The 18,373-nt window shown below is 39.2% G+C and overlaps 2 protein-coding genes across 2 annotated transcripts; both read left to right on the plus strand.

Annotated features, from left to right (window-relative positions):
* Positions 1 to 1,923: 1,923 nt before the first annotated feature.
* LOC135263509 (PHD finger protein 23B-like) lies at positions 1,924 to 10,348 on the plus strand. Its single transcript, XM_064351630.1, has 5 exons — positions 1,924 to 2,453; positions 3,772 to 3,803; positions 6,254 to 6,346; positions 6,649 to 7,249; positions 7,586 to 10,348. Exons 1-5 carry the CDS (start codon positions 2,426 to 2,428, stop codon positions 7,774 to 7,776), a joined length of 945 nt encoding a protein of 314 aa, XP_064207700.1. The 5' UTR covers positions 1,924 to 2,425; the 3' UTR covers positions 7,777 to 10,348.
* A 151-nt stretch (positions 10,349 to 10,499) lies between these two features.
* plscr3a (phospholipid scramblase 3a) lies at positions 10,500 to 17,943 on the plus strand. The gene is made up of 7 exons (XM_064351633.1): positions 10,500 to 12,226; positions 13,282 to 13,359; positions 14,634 to 14,676; positions 15,004 to 15,224; positions 16,254 to 16,415; positions 16,580 to 16,741; positions 17,250 to 17,943. Exons 2-7 carry the CDS (start codon positions 13,282 to 13,284, stop codon positions 17,307 to 17,309), a joined length of 726 nt encoding a protein of 241 aa, XP_064207703.1. The 5' UTR covers positions 10,500 to 12,226; the 3' UTR covers positions 17,310 to 17,943.
* Positions 17,944 to 18,373: the final 430 nt, after the last annotated feature.

The following is an 18,373-nucleotide window of genomic DNA, read 5'->3' on the forward strand; positions in this document are numbered from 1 at the left end:
TTTTGTGCTGGCTTATATCCAATTATTTTATTGCATCAAACTGTATGTCATCTGTATGTATGCTGCACACATACAGTTACAGTTTAGTTACTTGGTAGTTGCTTCTAGCCAGAGTTAGTTAATTTATTTACTTAGCAAATTTCATACGCGTCTGGAATAATTATTGCGTCTGCTTGTATGTTTGTATTTACGTAGCTGCTCTGCTTTCTTGGCCAGTTGACCAAGTTAACTCAATTGACTCTCTGGGATGAAAAGGATCCATAAAGAATAGTAATAAAAAACGGAATAAAACAAACTTTACCACAAAATAAAAATGAGATGTTTTTTTTTTTTTGTTGAGACTTCAACAAAATCTCTATCTCACCTGAATACTTGGTAATACCCTGTCTGTTGCAATGTATTTATGAGCTGCAGTAATGCAATGACAAAGCTAGGAAGGCTGTAAAACAGGGAGTTGCATTACTCCAGTCTAGTTAAAATAGAAGCATTTGGGGATTTTCTTGGTATCTGGCTGTGAAAAAAAAAAAAAAAAATCTTATCTCAGCTATATTTCTAAGATGCTAAAAGACAAATGTTTTGAACGTGTGATTTCATACTTGAGGCAAAGATTACCACCAGTTTTATAACTTCAATCTTCAAGTGATATTTTAGAAATTTGTTTTATGTAAAACCATTCTCTTTGCTTCTTTGAACCTATACCAAAAGTGCCTTTTTTTGTCAGTTGAAGGAAATTTTGTGTCTTCCATTTTATTTAGATCAGTAAGACTTTGATAAGAATACCACTTACACTTACATGCAGGTACAGTTGTGTATCATTAGCATAGCTATGGACAGACATGCCATAATATCTGAGAATAATATCACCAAGTGGGAGCCCTGTGGGACACCACAAGTAACATTTACTTTCCTTGACATGGTTGCATCAAAAACACTTTTTTAAATCAGTGAGATAAGACTCAATCCGTGTTGTCATTTTAGATAATCCTGCTCTATTTTTAAGCTGTTTTGGTGGTAAGAAAACACCACAAGGAGTAGAGATATGATTACAATCAAATCTGTGCCATCAAGGTGCATGCCTCAATACAAAATAAAATGAGAGAAGGTTGTGTTAATTTCTTTTATTTATTAAAGTATTGTCTGAAAAAAGTATGATTCCGGATGTTTGCAGAATGTGCAAATCTATCTTCCTGAATGATTGGGGAAGGTCGTTCAAACATCGGAGGATGAGGGGGGAGAAGAGCTGCAAAAAGCAGCTACAGGGTGCCCAAAAGAAATGGAACAGCCACCTGGGGAGAGCAAGCCAATTTGAGAGGGCTGATTGGAGTGTATGGTGGGAATTATTAATCATACAAAGTAATCATTGTCTGAAGATAGGGTTGGGAAGTCCCATTGACAGCTTGGCATGTCAGTGTGGTTTTAAATAAAAAATTAGGTGAAACATTTTTTTTAAAAGGGTGTGATCTGTGAAATTACAAGGGCCAAGTAACTGAGCGGACATTTGGGTGGGGACGAGGCAGATTCTCTTGATTGTTAATAAAGTAACAGATTTTGAGGTTTGATGGGGAATGGAGTCTGGAGCTTGAAAAGTATGTTTCACAATCTGAAGCTCTGGACTTCACCTCCCATTCTGCTTTCTAGAAATGTTTTTGCTTTTTTATGCAATGTCCCGGATGTCTGCCTGTGGACAGACAAAAAGCAGGATTATTAATCCCACATGTCATGCAAGTACTGTGCTGTCATGGATAAAAAAATATATCATGGAATTTACACTGCCTATCTGGATCACATTTCTTCTTGGCTGAGCCTACGAAAGTGTCCAGTCCGCATACATATCAGTGATAGCGCATGGTCGTATTCAACAACACTCCCAAACTATGCCAAGTAATTTGGCATTTTACCGAACCCACCACAAGGGGCCACCCTTTAAGTAGATGGAAGACTGTGACGCTGACAGAAGCGCGCATAACTTTCGCTAGTTAGCTAGCAAACGTTATCTCACTATATGTGAAAGAAGAGAATCGTACTTAAAATACTTGATTCTTCAGTTCTGCCACCACGTAAGTGACTGGCTACTCGATGGATTACTGCCCTCGTTGATCTTTTGGATGTGCAAAGGAGTTAGAGATACGTAGCTGACGAGTTAGCTAGGAGCTAGTCTGCTAAAATGTTTCTAACGTTATGATGAAGACATTAGCTATCTTGCCAACGTTAGTCAGCAAGTCATTAGACGTATGTTCTCAATTTTAGGATTAACAGCCACTGTTCAAGTTGAAGATTCGTTAGATATCGTTACTCTAGTCTAGGCTGAAGCGGAGGACTCAAAGCAAAACAGTCAATCCTAGTTACACGTCGCCGTTGCTGTCTCTTCCCCCGACCGGGGCTGCAGCTCCGGAGAACAGGGGAAAACGCGCCGCTAACGCCGATAATGCTTGGAATTATGGACAAGCAACAAGGTAAATTTTTGGAAATATTAGTCTTGTTAATTTCCTAACGTTAACTATAATTAGTCGCGTTAGACCCATTTAGTCGAGAATGACGTTTGCCGCGATCCATTTGGCCACCAACCGCTACATATAGCTAAGATAACGTTAGCTAGGTAGCCTAAGGTATGTAGCACTAGATTAGTGTTTGACAGATTGATTTAGCTAAATTAGCTGGCTAGTCTAATTGTTCTTAGTGAGCCAAGCGCTGAAACCCCAGTTTAACACTCACTAGCTACTGTTGGTTGTTACATTGTCTCTTCGTTTGTGTAGTGTTAGCTAAACGACGGACAGTCAATCTTAACTTTACAAGGTCAAAAAACTAGCTAGGGGGTTTAGCTTCATAGTTCGTATATTAACACAAGGTAGCTGACGTTATCGCGTAAATTCATAATCTAGCTAGATTTTTATTTATTTTTTGCTGCTAAGGTTTGATGTGGCTATGCTAAACTAGTATGCTAGAAAGCTGCATAGGTTTAGCTAACTACTTGGCGAACAGATTACCAGATAGCTAGACTACCTAATATGCTGTAGTGTAGCTAGTTAGCTAGCTTGGTGTCAACCTACGTTGGGGCTCGGTCCAGTTCTGTCGTTTTGAGTAGTTTGCCAGTTGACATAATCATAAAATTTCGCCGTTTAACGGTATGGTACAAAACGATTGCTTAATATCACATATTCACTTAAAGTTGACAAACTGTCGGTTAACTAGCCAACATTAATTCGATCAGGAAAGTGGTAGCCAATGTTTCATTGTTCGCCAGGCAGCTTTTTCCACACGCATGCCTTGTGAGTAGAGTCGGTTGATTTAACTTGGCTGCGCTAACGTTAGACGTCGTAATGCAAGTTTTTTCCCCCCATTTATTTTTCAAATATAGCGTTGTTTGCTACGGTTTAATTTGGTATTTTCACGGGCGCTAAACTAGCCTGGCTATCATTGCCACCAGTGTGGACACTCACTCTTTAATTTAATGTCAACGAATTTAGCTAGTCTAGCTAACTAGAGACTTACTAGATAGTCAGACGATGTTATAGTGGCAATTTCGTTAAAGGCTAGCTAATAAAACAAGCGCCGTTAAAATACGTTCTAAACACATTATTAGATTCCTAGTTGTTTTACCAGCAGCTCTAAGCTATTAACGAAGTGATACAGCGATGACAATTGTATCGCGTCGCTATGTTCAGACTGGGGGAAGAGGGGGAGGGGGCTGCTTGCCAGTGTTGTTGCATCAAATCGTTCTTGTTAGCTAACACAGCTAGCTAATAACGGCATCAATTTCTCATTTCTAAACAGATACAATACGGAAATGCAAAACGGAGCCTTTGGTAAGTGCACTTATTTTAACGTTCCCTGTAGCAAGCTTCTACTAGACCGTTTTGTGTTGATAATGCATGTTTGCTAGCGAGTGTGAAGTTATCCATCCGACCTAGTCCTGTCGACCAAGCTTCTCGTCCTCGACGAAACGCAGAGCGAATGATTGCAAAGCAATTTCCTATCAATACGTACGATTTGCCGGGTCTAAAAAATAATTATTTGGGCTCGCATACTTCCTGTCGTGTAACATTAGAAATCACACATGGTTTTCGCTGTTTTGAACTCATTGTAGTATCGTCAAATCAAACAGACCACATAAATTAGTACCGCTTCGAATTACACTGCATAGTAGTAGCCACATGCCGAGGGAGTTAAATAAGTGCTTGCTCATTGTAAGATCGCTTGCCCAGGAAGCAGAAGGTAATAGTGCAACACTTTATTCTGTCCCACACGAAACAGTAGTTGTTGTGAACGGTCCCACAAACAGTAACGCAGTAATTCTATTACTCGAAATCGATGATAATGTGTAGAAGGGATAAACTGTTTCTTGGTCTTGAGATTTAATATTTATTCTAAACGAATCCTAGTTTGCTTCATATTATTAATATCGTATGAAACATGGTAATGGTTTGTCATGCTTCGCCCAATCGAACCTTGATAATGTTCTACCTGCTCCTGCTCCTTATCCAGAATGCTGCGGCTCGCTTGAATTCTTGTTACGTTCACTTTCTCACTGTTATTGGAGTGTCGCCTTGTTGATGAAAGCACGTGTGTTACTTCATTTCGTACTTTGCTCTGGATAAGAGCATTTGCAAATGAGTACTAATCAGCTTTATTGGGGCTTGCTACCTCATCAACATGAATTATTTAGGATTATTTTTTGACACCCAAGGTTAGATGTTCTTTTAAATTAAAATGAAAGTTGAGGGGAAAAGTAAACCTCACCAACCTCATTAGGGGGCAGTGTAGTTTGCAGTGTAGGCCACAGATTCGATTCCTGGATAGGCCACTGCTGTTGTACCCTTGAGCATGGTACAACATTGCTTCAGTATATATCCAGCTGTTTAAATGGATGCAGTGTAATTGCTATGTAAAAAGTTAGTCACTCTGGATAAAAGCGTCAGCTAAATTCCTTTAATGTAATGTAATGTCATCAAAGACAAAGTCACAAGAAAATATAGTATATAGACTCACCACCTGCAGCTCGAGTGGTGTTCCAGCTTGCTGCTGTCTCTACTTTACTTCTCTCTTGTGTCCTCTCTGATACTTTTCTGAGCCTTTTATATCTTGTCTGGAATCTTTCCTCCTAGCCACTCACATATTTATTTAATGTCAGTCGATTTATGCATTTAAATAGTATATATCAACCTCGTTTCTATGACACCCCTCAGTCACACCATAATTTATCTATTGATTTGTGGTTAATTTTTTGCTGTGAACTTTTTCGAAACTACATGGCAAAAAAAGAAAAAGAAAATGCAGAACAACATCCCGTCATTTATCTCTGGCCAACTCATTAGTGGATACAATTTTTCACCCCTCTCACTAATTTTGTCATGCAGTTTTGAATAGTGCCACTCTGCAAACTACCATGGTTTCGAAAGCAGTGTTCTGCTTTTAGAGCCTGTTGTGAAATGTACTGTCTCTATCTCTTCCCCTTCCTCCCTTTGTGGGGTGCTCTACGTAGGCTCTTTCTTCTTGCGCAATAGTTTTCACTATCCATGCTTTTATCACTCTATATGATCTTACCTTCAGCACATCTATAACAGACTGTGCGGTCCATGTCCTCGTCTTTCCTGTTGACTTCATCTTGAAGTTGCTCTGCTCCTTACTACGGCATTGGGTACGATTAAAAATAAATAAATAAAATAAAAATAAAAAAATTGGGTGGTGTTTAATATCGGGTCTGATTAAAGAAAAAATTGGGGCTGCTGGCTGGCTCATTCGGTTGCGGCACTACTACATTGCGTACATTGCGACCAGGATATGGGTGGGTTCGGTTGGCCTGCGTTCATCTGGTGACTCCATTGGGCGATTTGGTGCCCATGGCCTGCATGCTTGCTGCATATGAGCTACAGTCTTCCTTTGATTCCGCTCTGTGTCAGTTGGGCAGTGGAGCACAGGGACATACAGGTGTCTGAGCCACATGTTGTGAAGGAAAGCCCTTGGTCTGCACTGAATCTGTTACCCATGTGTGTCCCGTGCAGTGGGGTTGCTCCTAGAACGTGGTTGGGGTGATAATTGGACATTCAAAATTAGGTTGGCAATTGGACATACATAGCCCCACGTTGGGCATTCAGTTATGTACAAAGAAAAAAATCTGAAAGATTGCAAATTATTAAAATAATAAATAATAAAAAAATAAAAATAAAAAAAAACGTGATTAGATGTATTGTGTATGGGTACAGTGTATTGTGTAGATGTGTATTAGATATTTACTGTTAGCATGTCTATGTTTCAGCCTCTGGAGAAAAGGAAGAGGACGGTGGAAGACTTCAACAAGTTCTGCAGCTTTGTCCTAGCCTATGCCGGCTACATACCCTCTCCTAAAGAGGTAAGGGGTGAGTGTGTGGTCTGCAACTTTGAGTGATGGGAGAATGAGACTTACTGAAAGAAAAAAAAAATGTGCAGAGTCAATAAATGTGATCTTTGGTCCACTGGTTTAAACTAATCATTGTTTCACTGCTGAGTCTGATTTAATTCAAATAGTAAAATAAGTGTGTTATTGACATCTCATTGTAGCCCCACATAATGTAGGTTTCGTGAAACCCACATTCTCAACACTGATTTTCAAAATGGGCTAGAATGGCTTTTTAAATTTACTTATGCTTACTTATGCTTTTTTTTTTTTTTTAGGAAAGCCAGTGGTCTCCATCTTCCTCCAGTTCCCCACATGGCTCTGGGGCTTCAGGGGATGGGGGCACCTCCACGGGGGGCAGCTGGGAGGAAGGTGGCAGCTCCAACCTCCGAACCATCCGGACGTTTGTCCAGAAGGCCCGTGCCAACAAGGGGAAAGGCCTGCGGCGGCTGCACTCAAACGGCTTCCTCCTGGAGAAGATGCGGCTGAAAGACTCGCTGTTTGAGGGTCAGACGAGGACCAAGGCTGAACGCAAGAAGGAGAGGAAGCTAAAAAAGCTCTCGCTGGCCACGGGAGGAGAGGCGCACGAGGGGCGTCACAGGGGTGCGAAAGGGGCGTCGACGAAGGACGGCAAAATTCCCAAGGCGGAAAAATCTCTGAAGAAGCTGAAAAGCTCTGTCAAGCGCAAGGCGTACTCTGGCACGGGCCCCGCCCAAAGAGAGGAGCATGTCACGGGGAAGGAGCTAAAGGAGAAAGTGGATCATGCGCAGGAGGTGCGGCTTGTGGAAGTACTGAGGGAAGAGTCGACCAGAGAGGCGGAGATGAGCTCAAGCGAGGGCGAGACCTGGATCGCAGATGAGGACATTATGGTAGAGTCTGGTGAGTGGCCTTTATGCTGGGACTCCAAGGATACGTTGATATGCAGTGCTCAATGCTTAGTGCAAGAAATTGAAAGTTGCCATTTTCACAACACAGTCAGTCCAATGGCAGAGGCGTACTTAGCTAGTATGGAAACGGATAATTGCTAAAGGTGGCATTTAACATGACCCACAGTATACCAATTTGATACGTAAAAAATTTGTTATTTATGTTATTTGCCAATATTGTTTATTTATTAACCCCAATATGCATTATTTATTAAAACTGCTGTATTTTTGGGTGTCTTTTTAGCACAAATTTTCCCTTCTTGTTCACTTTCATCTTTCCTTTCACCAGGCGATGACTCATGGGACTTGATCACGTGTTACTGTGGAAAACCCTTTGCGGGACGGCCCATGATCGAATGCAATCAGTGTGGGATTTGGGTGCACCTCTCCTGTGCCAAGATCAAGAAGTCAAATGTGCCCGATATCTTCTTCTGCCACAAGTGCAGGGACCGTAGGTCTGGCCCGAAGAAGGACCCCTAAAACGAACCTGCATCGCTCCCTCTAGACATCCTTTCTCCGTGTTCTGAGAGAGCTTTTCCACGGTCATGTTTCTGAAAAACTTTTCTCAGTCGAGCAAAGGTCACTTTAGAGATGCACAATGACTATGTGTACTCCCGCTTCCATTTAACAAATAAAAAGGAAGTGGGCATGTCCAATGCCCTCTACACATCTAGGTAACTATGGGTGAGAAGCCACCACTGCCATTTCTAAACAAGTTTATTTCTTTTCCCCATAAAAGACGCACCAGGACACAATGGCCCAACCGGTCCTTTCCATAATCCAATCAATCTATACAGGGTGAAGAAACCAAGCAGCCATTTTGCACTAGTCTTCACAGCCCAGCATTTATTTAAAATGTTTTGCTCATACCCCCCCCCCTCCCTCCACAAATACAATAACATCTGTAATGACTGTAGTATGGAAGGCAAAATGGTGCTTCACTCATTTATCTGGATTAATGGTATGATTTAAATTTGTTTAATTTCTAAAAGAACAGTGTTTGGAATGTAAGCCTCATGTTGTTATTTGAATGTGTTATGTGTCAGCCCTGCATGTTTAATTCCATACATTTTTTTTTTTAGAAAACGGTTTACATTTATTTTTGTTTTCAGGGTAACGAATGGTGAAATAGTCATTTTTAATGATTACTTTACATGGAAGCTCAAGTCATCCTCAAGTTGAACCCACTCCTGCTCTCTCATTGGCTCAGTACTCAAAGGGTCTTCTCTATTGGCTGACCAAGATTATACAGGTAGAATGATCATTAAATACCCCCATGACAAACTGGCATGGCATACCTAAGTAGGTTTTTATGAGACAAAAAAAATCTTGCTGGCTAGAGTATTGTGGGATTAATGCAACATTTGTGTTTGGCTGAAATTGATCATTTTTGTTGACAGGAATTAGTGTTATGAGTAGTGTCATTTCTAAACTGTGGGAAATAAGGTTAAGCAGTAGTGTCATGCCCTTTTGCACCTAGGTCTTCAGCACAGGGTTTAACAGTTTATCCTATATTGTTCTGAGCAGCTGCAACAGACTACCACTAAAGTTTCTAAGAGATGATTTTTGTGCCTTTTTCTGTGTATGCACAATGGTGCATTGTTATGTCCCTCTTCACTAACATATGGCACTTAAAGTGGAAATTGAGCTTCAATGAAACCTGCGACATATAGTGCTAGGTAATATTACAATTTGTCTAAATCTGTAGAATCTTGTCTACTAGTGCTTTTGCATGTCTTTGGTGTGAGTGCCCCGTGATTGCTATAGAATGTTGCCACCATTCTGAAGAATCTGATTAAAAATGGGCCATCCAGTTCTGCCACTTTGTAGTTTTAAGCAAATTGGAGATTCTTAACTTCGTCTCATCTGGTTACGAACAAGGTCATCTCAAGTTAAAAGAAAGTATAAAACTTGAATGTGTGTTAAATTAAGGCACAGAGTGACTGGTTTGAATAGCTCTGTAAATGTTGTGTTTTTGGGGCTATTGCTTTGAATTTCTGCTGTGGAGATGTACAGAAGGAACATGGTGATTGATCCCAAATACCCTCAAATTCAGTACCCCTCAAACTCAATTTGTTTTTCTGCACATGCCCAGGTTCAGGTCAAGTTGACAGTATTAGAACAGCTTCTAGTAACTGTTAGTAATTTTAAGAAAGGAATTCAACTTAACTTCGTAAAAGACAATGTATATATTTGGCCCTCGGTATGATTAACACTTTAAAACAGACCATTGCTTGCCTTTCTTGTTATTTAATGATATGTTAAAGGTTTATAGAATGCCAGAGTGACTAAATGTCTTAACTGGTGTTGCATAACTTGACTTTAATACAAGTACAGCCCATAATACTAATGGCTGCAGTTTGACAAACTTTGCACTACAAGTTACTTATTGCATTGTCTCAAAACAAGGATGCGTAAGATATTTAAAATACCATATTTTCTTATTTTATGAAAATGTATAACCTCAATTTTCCTCTCGCAGTATCTTCTTAAGAAATGTCTGCATTCTGTAAGGGGAGAAATACAGCAAACCTGTTAAGTTGCAGCACTTATAAATAGGAATGTATAAGTACAGTTAAGAATCGTATGTGAAAATATTTTGTTTAGAATGAATATTTTGCAGGATGTGAATCTGCTGCCGGGTGAGAAGCATGGAGAAGGAGGAAGCTAGGCTGTTTGGTTATAATTTATTTTTTATAACTTTTCTTTTTTTTTCAGATTTGTTTCTGATTTCTCTCTAATCAGTTTTAAGGATAGACAGACAACTCTGTAACTATACCCCTTACCAAACTCATTTTCCCCCAAGAAAAACTGTAAAATGTTTGTACGTTCATCTTTGTGTGCTGACGATACTGGGTTTTTGTGTCTTCGTTTTTCATCTTATTATTTGGCAAACCATATATGCTAATGCTGTATACAGTGGCTTCCAATGTATTGGTACCCTTTGTCAAAAATTTCATTTAACAGAAACAAGCTAATGTACAATCACTATGTTTTCAATGAAAGAGATATTCAAAAATACAGCCAACTCTGCATACAGCAACATGTTTTACAGTTGTGTGTTTTGAGCCAGTTATTCAATAGTATATGTGGAGACCCCTTCATGGTGTGGCACAGAGCACAAGCGTCAGCTACTACAGAACCCAGATTTTAACAACCAGTGCTGACAAAGTTTTAAAAATTTTCTGTCTTGAAAGTGGTTGACATTCTGTCGATTACCTTGATCTTAACACAGTGTGCTTATTTTAGTACAGGTTCATTAGAAATACTTTGCAAATAGAAAAATCATGGGCTTGGCGATTGTTACAGCCAGCCCCTGACGAGTCACAACATAAAGCATGAAAATCCGAATGTTTGCAAAATGGGGTGCATTGAGGTCTGTCTGGAGCCCTAAACCTACAGTGCACACAGATGGTAGACTACATACGCACACTTGCGTATCTTCGTTTCAGGAATTCCATTTCAATTCAGGACGTGAACAAATATTTGAATTAAAATTCCTCACAACATTTTGTCTGTTTGATCAAGTGTTTGATCAGTTTCTTTAAGATATTGTGTCCCTTCTCCAGTCATATTCAATTATTACTATCAAATTATGAACAAATACATTTTGTGTGTGAATTGAAATGTGTGATTTTTTTTCCCCCCACTATTTTCTAGACAAAAATGAAAAAAGGTTTTTGATATACCTTTTAGTTATATACTGATGGTCCCCTCTAGCTCTTTAACATGCTACACAAATGTTATTGATATTTTATGATTTGATTAAACTATGATTTTAAAATGCCAAGATTGACAAGGTGGACTGCTATGACAGGACAAATCATCAATTATACAGACAATGACAAGACAGTTTTGTGATAAAGATGAAAAAAAATACAGCAGACTCCCCTCACACTTGGCTTCACCACAAAATTTGGCCTTAAACCTCCAGAATAATATGGGGTTGGGTTACGCTTGGGGGTTATGGTCAGGGTTAAAATGTAATCGAGTAAAATTGAAAGAACAGTGGGACATTCAGTTGTGATGAACTTTAACCACTATTCTGTTGAACCACTGAAATGCCATAGCTAAATAAGGTTCTATCCTTGGCGGCCCTCGCCCAGGCTGGTTTTCATGAGCGGTGGGTGATGTACCTGTCTGCAGCAATGCTTTGGCTCTGAAAGGAAAAATATATTTAAATATGAAATATACAGTTAAATTTATAGGCTACAATTTGTCATGAGGCCCATATCTTTATGTTTTTTTTATGATTGTGCAAGCTTACTCATTAATAAGGGTCATTTTGATATGGTCGTGCTCCATAATTAATATGGAATTAGAATGGTTTATGTTGTGGGGACGAAAGGCATGGTGATATTGACCCAACTATATGCTATTTAGTACCTGAGAAAAGCAAGCTGTATAAAAGGCCCCTTTAAAGTCTTTAAAATGTAAAATTATGCTTGTTAATTGCATAAGTGGACCTAAGTACATAATCATTTTAGCATTTTCAACAATGAGAAGGATTTCAGAGACAAAAATAGAATGCTACAAATAACTTTAAATTCGGCTTTACTTAAGCCTGTTAGCTGGTTCAATTGGTCTTACACGGGAAAACAGACTCGCCAATGCCGAAGCTTTGTCGCTGAGGTTTAAAACGTGTAGCGATGCATAGGCTACGCACATGAACATTTCAGGTCTGAGATTAAAAAAAAAAAAAAAAAAAAACGCGAACCCGTCATATTCCAAGAGGGCGAAGGGGCAGCGAGAAGCCACCAAATAGGCTGAATAATTCAGCCGACACTACAGTGTGTGGGCCTATTCAAAGTTCAGCCGTGTCTTCTCTCTTTCATTCTGATTTCCTCCGTCGGAAGTAGGCTAGCAATTCACCGATCACTGTCAGCCTTGTTTTTTAACTCTGGACACGCATGTTGAAAAAAATTGAAACGTAAGTTGTTTTATATTTTTGTTTGTATTTCTGTTTGGTACATTATTACATTTTTTCCTCCTGATTTGAGTCACACGCAAATAACTTGTTTTTGACCGTATGAGCTACTAATCGTTTATCTTCATTAACCTTACAGTTATAACCCACTCTCCCAGTTTCTAAGAAAACTTCTTGTTGCAATGTGTATAATATTAATTTCCTGGCAGACGCAAATCCAAGACCGCTAATTCTGGTTTGTTCTGTGTCGACGACAACTGTTTCTTTACATGCAGTTACAATTAAGCTAATGGTCGTATTTGACAGGTAGGCTTCTGACACGCGGTAAAATATTCAGTGTTAATTCGACTGTAACTGAGTAGGCCTACATGGGCCCACGCTGGTCCGGAGCCGGGCCGTATGTAGGCTACGCTTTTAGAGTTCATTTAACACTGGACATTTTACTGTGCAGGTAGGACTATTAAAACCAATACATTTTATATAAATGCAATTTTATATTTGATATATAAAAACCAAAGGGACTTATTTAACATAAATTTAAATATTTATGTGAAAAATAGAAAGTGAAAAAAAAACTGTGTAAACTTCACATTAGATGAATACACTTTTTGAGGCTTTAATCCTCATATTTCCATCGCCTGTCCGCATTTCAGTCTGAGAGGCATAATAAAGATAAGTCAAAGTCCACAAGGAAGTGTTTCTATTTGAGCATACAACCTCTCCAGTTCTGTGTAATATGTAAAAACAGTCATAAAATATGTTGCTCTCATGCCCTGCCCCCATCCACCATTGCACAAATTTTCTCTTCTTTCAATATTGCACTTTCTTTCTTCACCTCGTCCATCTTCAATATAAACATATCATGTGGCTTTCATAAGCTAACTTAAGTTAACTTTTTTTAGCATGTGTTAAAGCCTTTTTTTAAGCTTTCCTCAGATTCAGATGTCTCTATTCTGACTGTAATCACAATGAGCTGTGATCATTAAAGTATTATGAATACTTTATTAATTTGTACTCTTTTTTCATCATTTTCCCTTTTTCTTTTTTCTCCCACTCAGATGATGCAGGCAGACCCAGACCACCACTTTGCTTTCCACCCTATGGGGGTACCACCTGGCTTAGAGTATCTTACGCAGGTGGGTCAGTGACAGTGGCACATAATTTTTCTCTTTGTTTTTTTTTCTCCTTCTCTCTCTCTCACCCCCCCTTTCATCCTTAATTTTTCTTCCTCTCCCTCACCCCTTCATCACTCTTTCACTCACTCTCCTCTCTGTCTGTGACACACTCTCACTCCATATCATTACGCACACAGGGATGCACATTCCCTTTCACATACATTATAATTAATCTCTAAAACTCTATAATGCCCTTTTTTTTACTGTATTAGTCCCCAAGCATGCACCTCATACATCAATTTTTCAGAAATTCTGTTACTGTGAAATGTGTATGTACCAACCTCTTATCTTCTATGAAATTATCTCTCACTAATGATAGCCTTTCTAATTCATGCAGTAAAAAAGCACCACAGGTATACTATAGGAATGGTTCCAATCCATTATAGCTAAATGTGAGGATGGCAAGAGCAAGAGTGTTTATGTGTTGGACTGTTGCTTTAAAACACAATTATTAAAATAAAGTCAAGTATTATCTGAGCCAGTGGGTGCTTACCTTTTCATTTTCAGTTTTTGGATATTCTCTCATTAGCTGAAGACGGACACCTGAGTAAAGAACCATGTTTTCCCAGTTTTTGCTTTCAAAGCCGAACTGAATGAACGAGCCTTACAGAAATGCACCATATGGCCTATAGTATGTGGGCATCTGACATCAAACATCTCATCCAAAATTATGGGCATTAGTATGAAGTTTGTCCACCCTTTTCTGTGAAAACAACCTCCACTCTTCTGGGAAGGCATTATGCTAGATGTTGGAGAACTGCTGCAGGGATTTGCTTCCATTCAGCCAGAAGACCATTTGTGAAGTCAGTCACTGATTGGGCGATTACAGCTGGCTCACAGTTGGCTTTCCAATCCCAAAGGTGTTGAATGGGGTTGAGTCAGGGCTCTGTGCAGGCCAGTCAAGTTCTTCCACACTGTTCTTGAAAAAACCATATCTATATGGACCTCTCTGTGTGCCCAGGGGCATTGTCATGCTGAAACAGGAAAGGGCCTTCCCCAAACTGTTGTGGAAGCACAGAATTGTCTAGAATATGATTGTATGCTGTGGCATTAAGATTTGCCTTCCCTGGAAGTAAGGGGCCTAGAAACCATGAAAAATAGCCCCAGATCAAGGGGTGTCCAGTTACTTTTTGTCATATAGTGTAAATTATTATGCTTGAATTGTGATGAGGCATATATCAACATGTAGTGTTTATCTTGGCTTCTCTATATCTATTTTCCTCCCTGGCCTGCAGATTGATCAGATTTTGATACATCAGAAAGTTGAGCTGTTGGAAGGTAAGTATACAATAACAGTTTCTTTATTACTTGCATGTTCATACTTTCCAGCCTGTTTTGAAAAAAACTATGGGACTAACTATGGATAAATAAAGGATAAAATCATTTTTAAAAGTAATAAACCTCAAGGTCGTGGAAGATCAAAAACAATTTTCCCCATTTCCCATCATCTCTCCTACCCCTACTCTCCCCCTTCTCTGCTTTCATACTGTTTTCTTGCTATTTTCCTTCTTTTCCATCTTCCGTCTTCCTCTCTTACCTGCCCTTGTCGTCCATCTGTGCCTCTGTCTGTTCCCTCTGGCCCCACCTCTTTCCATTCCCTCCCAGCCTTGACTGGCTTTGAGACCAATAACCAGTACGAGATTAAGAACAGTATGGGACAGCTGATCTACATAGCCAAAGAGCAGAATGACTGCTGCACCCGCAACTGCTGTGGTGCCCTGCGTAGCTTCGACCTGAAGATCGAAGACAACAGCGGCCGGGAGGTCATCCACCTGGTGCGGCCCTTCCGCTGCTCTGCCTGCTGTTTCCCCTGCTGCTTGCAAGAGGTACCACTCCCCCCCTACCCCACACACCCCCTTCATGGTAGCCTCGCATGCTGCATTGTCAAAACAGATGTGTTAATAACATGTCATTTTTTAACACGCCTTGATTATAGTGCTGAGCGATTAACCAACGTTTCGGTGTTTTTTTCGGTGTTTAAATAATTAATTGACCGATGTTGGTTGTATTATTTTATTAATTAAAAGTGATGTCACATTTTGGAAACACAGAAACTAGTACTCACAGAACATGAATGATAGAGCTGGACTGTAGATCCAATTGATCTCAAAGGTGTTGGATGGGGTTGAGGTCAGGGCTTTTTGCATGCCAGTCAAGTTCTTCTACATCATTCTTTACAAAACCATTTCTAACCATTGTCATGCTAAACAGGAAAGGGCCTTCCCAAACTGTTGGGGAAGCACGGAATCATCTAGAATGTGATTGTATGCTGTAGCATTAAGATTTGCCTTCACTAGAACTAAGGGGCCTAGCCCAAACCATGAAAAACAGCCCCAAGAGTAGGGCAAGAGTGTCTTGAGCTCTTTACAGATTTGACTGGGTTCCTGAGACTTCCTCACACAGAAGAAAGCTGACATAAAAAATATTTGTGTATTCCAATGTGAGTGAAATGTCTTGGCTTATACCAGCACAAGTAAATTTCAAGCCACTAAAACTACAAAATGTAACATTACATTGCAGTAGGAAGCAGCCTAACAAAGATTTGGTCGTTAAGTAGCATGCTATTAACTTTTCAGTAAATTCAGTAAACGGTTAAAAACTTACCCTTTACTTAAATGGCTGAATTGTTTTTCATGAGGTTATTAGCTACAGCTGCAGGCTGCACATGTAACTTTGGTGAAAACATCTTACTGTGGTCTAATATAGAAGCAAACCAACATACTGCTGTTTTGAAAATTAACCTTGTCTAATTGGTTGGTATTGGGTAGAATAATGGCTGTTTTTGATGAGGTTTTCAATACCAGAGAACATATGTGGCTAGATCTGATCCCACAATTTGTCTGTGCCCATCTCAGATGGAAGTTCAGTCACCACCGGGAACCACAGTAGGCTACGTGGTTCAGGACTGGCATCCTTTCCTGCCTAAATTCTCCATACTGGGAGCATCCAAGGAAACGCTATTAAAGCTTGATGGACCATGTATTGCTTGCAGCTTCTGCAGTGATGTCTCCTTTGAGGTGAGTCTGAAAGACAGGGAAAAGAGAGAGAGATGTTAATAATGGAGGAGCTTGATTGGTGCAGCTCCTCTCAATGTTGTTGATCGGGTGAGCCACTCTCAGTGTTTTTTTACCAGTAAGTTGATGTCACAACTGTTAGTCCCTATTTTATTATCCCTGGTCAGCTGATGGGAAAGGACGGGTCACAATCGATCGGACGAATCAGCAAGCAGTGGAGCGGGCTTGTGAAGGAGATCTTCACTGACACAGACAACTTTGGAATTCAGTTTCCCATAGACCTGGATGTGAAGATGAAGGCCGTGCTCATGGGCGCTTGCTTCCTCATTGTGAGTAGACTTGCGTTCCTGGTTTATACCTTGTCACTATAAACCAGCCAATAGCAGTGCAGCTCAGAGCAATGAATCAGTTAACATCTCTTAATGTAACCAATATTTTCTAATCAATCACATCAACTCAGGAAAGGCAGATCAAAGGTAAAGGCATTGCACTGGTGATTCAAAAGTAAACATAAACATAAACACTTCTACAAAGTGCCCTTTGAATCTCTAAGCTGGCATATAGCTGCCACTACTGTCGTTGCAATTTCAATATATTTTAAAAATATTTTTCCAGGTCTGAGCCAAAGCTCAACTTTATATGTAGATTATATGTTTATTTTACATTGTTATGACAATGATATACTGTGACTGAATTAACTAATTTAAACTTATCCTTTTGTGCATTTTCACAAGAAATTTCAGAACAAATCTGTACCTTTGCACAATGTCTCCTCACCAGTTTACCTTCAGTTGTTTGCATTCAATAGTAATTGTTTTTTCTTTTTCCCCTTGACAGGATTTCATGTTCTTTGAGCAGGTTGGAAATAAGAACCAGCAATCCACTGTTTTTTCATGACAAAAAGGCAGATATGTGAAAGATTTACAGAAGTGGTAACTAAATGGTTTCCTCTGTATATTTACAGAAAACTGCAAATGTAGAATTTCATTTTAATTGCATAAATATTTTTTTCTTCCTTCCAAATCTCACATCCAGCTTTTCTGTTGTCATTGTGCAAGCACATATGCCATCATTCTGCCTTAGCACAGTATATGACATCACTGCCAAGAGCAGTTTGGTTAATTATGACAATTTATCATGTCAATATTATCTACTTGTATTTCACTGCAAATAAATGTAATGGTGGTCTAAGAAAAGGAAACATAAAAAATGAATTGATATTTAATTATTTAAAAATATAGCCTTCCCCCAGATGGCACTACTGTCCATTTTTATCTTTGGGTTGTAATTAATCTATTTTTCTTACTGAGCTATGGATTATGCAATAATATGACCTGATTTTTCTACATCCCCTGATTGAAAGAATTTATCTAGCCTGCCCTTGGTGGCCCTTCTCTTCACTGTTTGGTTGTAATTGTGATTACCTGTGTATGTCTTGTCTAGTGCCTTAAGCAAAGCTTATTCAGCTTATTGAGCTTCTATCTGATGAAACAACATGTTTTGAACTCGAATAAAGCGTTTTTCAATCACTGTTACATCTCCTTCACATTTTTAAAATTGAATATTTCTCTTTTATATGCCATACATTACAATTTTTATCTATTAACTGTACAACTATCCAAAAAGATAACACATAATGTGTAAATTTGTGTTCTGCATGTTGGATGTGCCAGGATCTCAGGGGTGCTAGGTCCATTTTAGTATTATGGGGTCGTTAAGGCGTTGAACATCGTAGAAGTATTAGGACTTAATGGCCCATAATGCTACGGTTTTTAACATGCCATATTAATTTTGCCTTATTTTTTGTTAACAATTAGTATGTATGAACAGTCATCAATGACCAGGTGTCGTTCCATATTGCTATTTCATACAACATTGTGATAATTGTATAGTTAAACTGTAATAATGGTATGGCATCTTAAATCATGCCATTTTAATTATTTTATTCCTTTTCATGTATG

This window comes from Anguilla rostrata, chromosome 9 (genome assembly GCF_018555375.3).
Source record: "Anguilla rostrata isolate EN2019 chromosome 9, ASM1855537v3, whole genome shotgun sequence".
Lineage (NCBI taxonomy): Eukaryota > Metazoa > Chordata > Actinopteri > Anguilliformes > Anguillidae > Anguilla > Anguilla rostrata.